We start from the raw sequence: 3,389 nt of genomic DNA on the forward strand, positions 1-3,389 counted from the left end.
CCCCGCGGGGACGAAGGACGCCTGGAGGCCCCTGCCCGCGCCGGGGGCGAAGGCCCCGGCCCCCCCTGCCCGCATCGCCGCTCCCGGGCTGGCCCCCGGCCGCCGAGGGTCCCGGTCCCAGGGCTGGGGGGAGCCGGGCTGCCCCCTGCCCCCCGGCTGAGCCGGCCCTGAGCCGGCAGGGCGGCTGTGGGGCGTCGAGGAGCCCCGGAGGGGCCACGGCACCCTGCCCCTCCCCGGCCCCATGGCGGCCAAGTGGTTCAAGGAGTTTCCCTCCAACCTAAAAACGGTTTCGGAGAGGGCTCGGCCGGGCAGCGGTAGCCTGGGCAAGAGCCGCAAGAATTCGGCCGCGGAGCTGGGGGGCTGCCGGGCCAGCCCGGGGGGTGGCAAGGAAGGGGGTGGCCGGCTGTCGAGGGACAACCTGCAGGGTCTGCTCCAGGCCGCCACCGGGAAGATGCGGAAGAACTCGCGAGCGGAGGGGGTTGCGCCGGAGGGACCCCCTAAATCCTGTGGCACCTACATCAACCGCCTCATCAAGGTGGAGGCTCACGAGAAGAACGGGAAGGGGTACCCTGCCCCCCCACCCGCCGACCTGCCTGCCCCCGAGCAGGACAAGGGGAAGACCCCCAAGACAGAGACGGTAAGGGGGGAGGACGGGGGGAAACTGAGGTTTGGGGGGGGCTTGCCACACTGACAGCTTTAAATGCTTTGGGCTCTGGCTCATTAGCCCGGCTGACCCCGGCCTTTCATCGCGCTCGGCTCTGCCGCCTTCAAATCCCCTTCAAAGCTCCCTTCATCCCACTGCCCTTCGGCTGCTGGGTGGGGGGAGCGCTCGCCGGGCCCCCCCATTGCGTCCCTCTGTGTCTCATCCCACCCTGACCCCGACACTCGGTTGCTGGTTAAACAAAGGCTGACGTAAAGCTTTTCTGGGAAGCTGGACTTTCACCCCCACACAGCCCCGGGGTGGCTGAGAGCCAGTCGGGGGGGGGGGGTTGGGGTCACCTGAAAGGGTCCCCAAACCTCCCAGGCTCCTCCCCACCTCTGGGGTGCATAGGGATGGGAGCCCCCACCCAAGACTGTGCCCTGGTGGGGTGGTGTCATGGCTCCGTCCACCCCACCTGAGTTGCCATCCCCTCCTGGGGACTGCAGTGTCCCTGTCCCCTGACTGACTCTGTGCTGGTGTCATCCCTGCCACCCTCTCCCCCCCACCCCCAACCTGCACATCCCAGGGGGACCCCCTTGGCAGCCCCCTGAGGCTGGGGGTGTCCGTCCCCTCCCCAGGTCATCATCCTGGAGGACTACGCCGACCCTTACGATGCCAAGCGCACCAAGGGGCAGCGGGAGGCCGAGCCCCGGGGGGAGAACGACGGCTACATGGAGCCCTATGACGCCCAGCAGATGATCACAGGTACGTGCCGCGGCTGGCACCGCTCCCCCGCCGGGAGCACGTGGCCGCCCTCGGAGCCGCCCGGCGCGGGAGGCTCCGGGAACAGGAAAACCTCTCGCCGCTTCCTGCGGCTGCGCGGGGCCAGATAAGGAGCGGGCGCGAGGCCGGACGCTGACCCGTGCCCGCCAGCCCCTCGCCCTCTGCCACAACCCGCCGCCATTGCCCCACGGGGGCACAGGGCCGGTGCAAACCCTCGATGCCACCCGGCTGTCCCGGGGTGGTTGTTGGGGGGGGGGACAGAGCCGCCTTGAGGGTCCCCCCACGGCCGTGCCCCCCAGGCAGCGACCCCCTGGCCGGCGCGGCGGCCGCCCAGCTGGCCAGAACAACAGGAACTGACTCGGCCGGAAGCTGGAAATAAAAGATTTGCTGCTGATGGTTTTTTTCCGTGCGGGGCAGCCCGGGCTGTTTGGCGGAGCCCGGCGCCCTGGGGTGAAGCCAGGGGGGTCGGGAGCCGGCGGGGCGGGTCTGAGCCCCCCAGGGTGGCCTCCTGCGGGGCTGAACTCCAGTGTGGGGTGTAGCGTCCTGCCCCACTGGTGTGTTTCTGTGCCAGCAGCCTCGGGGCAGTGCCCGCCGCCCAGGCGCCACGAGAATGGGCCCCATCCTGCTCCGGTTCCTCCCGAGCCAGCTCCCAGTGGGGTGTCCCCAGCCTGGTGGTGGTGGGGTGTCTCTGGTGCAGGTAGTGGGGGATCTCAGGGAATACACAGCCCCCCCCTCACCCCCACATCCCTTTTCCCTGCAGAAATCCGCCGTCGAGGCTCCAAGGACCCCCTGGTCAAAGCCATCCTGCTGCTGGACGGTCCTGGCGAGCCGGGGGAGGGGGGCGGCAAGTCAGAGCCAGCCAAGAGGCCGGGAGGCAAGGAGCCGGCGGGGAAGGGGCCACAGCTTTACGACACCCCCTATGAACCCGGGGAGGGTGTGGCTGGGGGAACCCCGGAGCGCAGGGCGAGGGCTGGGGATGGGCGACTGCCCGAGAACGACGAGCGCCCGGCGGGCGAGTACGAGCAGCCCTGGGAGTGGAAGAAGGAGCAGATCGTCAAAGCGCTGTCAGGTAGGGAAGGGGACACGGATGGGGATGGGGACATGGATGGGGACAGGGACACGGATGGGGATGGGGACACGGATGGGGAGGGGGCTGGGGACAGACTTTAGTAGGGCCTGGAGCCATAGGACAAGGTGGGGATGGTTTTAAGCTAAAAGAGGGTGGATCCAGACTAGATCTAAAGAAGACATTTGGCACGCTGAGGGGGGGTGAGCCACTGGCCCAGGTTGCCTGGAGATGCTCCATCCCTGGAAAGACTCCAGGCCTGGTGGGACAGGGCTCTGAGCAACCTGGTCTGGTGGAAAATGTCCCTGCTGATGGCGGGGAGTTGGGGCATGGAACTAGATGGGGAGAGGGATGGGGATGGAGATGGGGAGGGGGTGACAACAGGGGTGGAGAGGGGGGATGGTGGTGGTCCTGAGGCTGGGGGGCAGGGATGGGTGGAGATAAGGCTGGAGAGGGCTTGGGGGCTCACGTCTCGTCTCATCCCCCCCCAACCCTCAGTCCAGTTTGAGGGCTCGGAGCGTCCCAAGGAGGAGACCCCGCGGCAGCACCTCCGCCAGAAGAGCTGGACCCCCAAGATGCTGAAGCCGGCGGGCGCCGAGCCCAGCGAGGGGGAGCGGGTGGACCCTGCCCTGGCGCTGGAGAAGCAGCCGTGAGTGGCGAGGCTGAGCCCTGTGTGGGAAACAGGAAAAACGGCGGTGGGGGGGTCTCCGGGGCTTTGCCACCTCTCAGTGTCCCCCCCGGTGTCCCCCCTGCAGCTGGTACCACGGGGCCATCACGCGGGCCGAGGCAGAGAGCCGGCTGCAGGCGTGCCGGGAGGCCGGCTACCTGGTGCGCACCAGTGAGACCGGCAGCGGCAAGTACTCCATTGCACTCAAGTGAGTGGCCACAGAGTGTGTGTGG

At 68.6% G+C, this 3,389-nt stretch overlaps 1 protein-coding gene across 1 annotated transcript in view; it reads left to right on the top strand.

Moving 5' to 3' along the window:
• Positions 1 to 6: 6 nt before the first annotated feature.
• The window catches only part of SHE (Src homology 2 domain containing E), a 4,041-nt gene continuing 658 nt past the window's right edge, over positions 7 to 3,389 (top strand). Inside the window, exons 1-5 of the mRNA XM_014961204.1 lie at positions 7 to 637; positions 1,279 to 1,405; positions 2,184 to 2,492; positions 2,988 to 3,138; positions 3,245 to 3,364. Coding sequence (XP_014816690.1) covers positions 242 to 637; positions 1,279 to 1,405; positions 2,184 to 2,492; positions 2,988 to 3,138; positions 3,245 to 3,364 — 1,103 coding nt within the window. The 5' untranslated portion in view covers positions 7 to 241. The remainder of the gene's footprint in view (positions 638 to 1,278; positions 1,406 to 2,183; positions 2,493 to 2,987; positions 3,139 to 3,244; positions 3,365 to 3,389) is intronic.

Source organism: Calidris pugnax, unplaced genomic scaffold (genome assembly GCF_001431845.1).
Source record: "Calidris pugnax isolate Ruff unplaced genomic scaffold, ASM143184v1 scaffold371, whole genome shotgun sequence".
NCBI classification, from domain to species: Eukaryota; Metazoa; Chordata; class Aves; order Charadriiformes; family Scolopacidae; genus Calidris; species Calidris pugnax.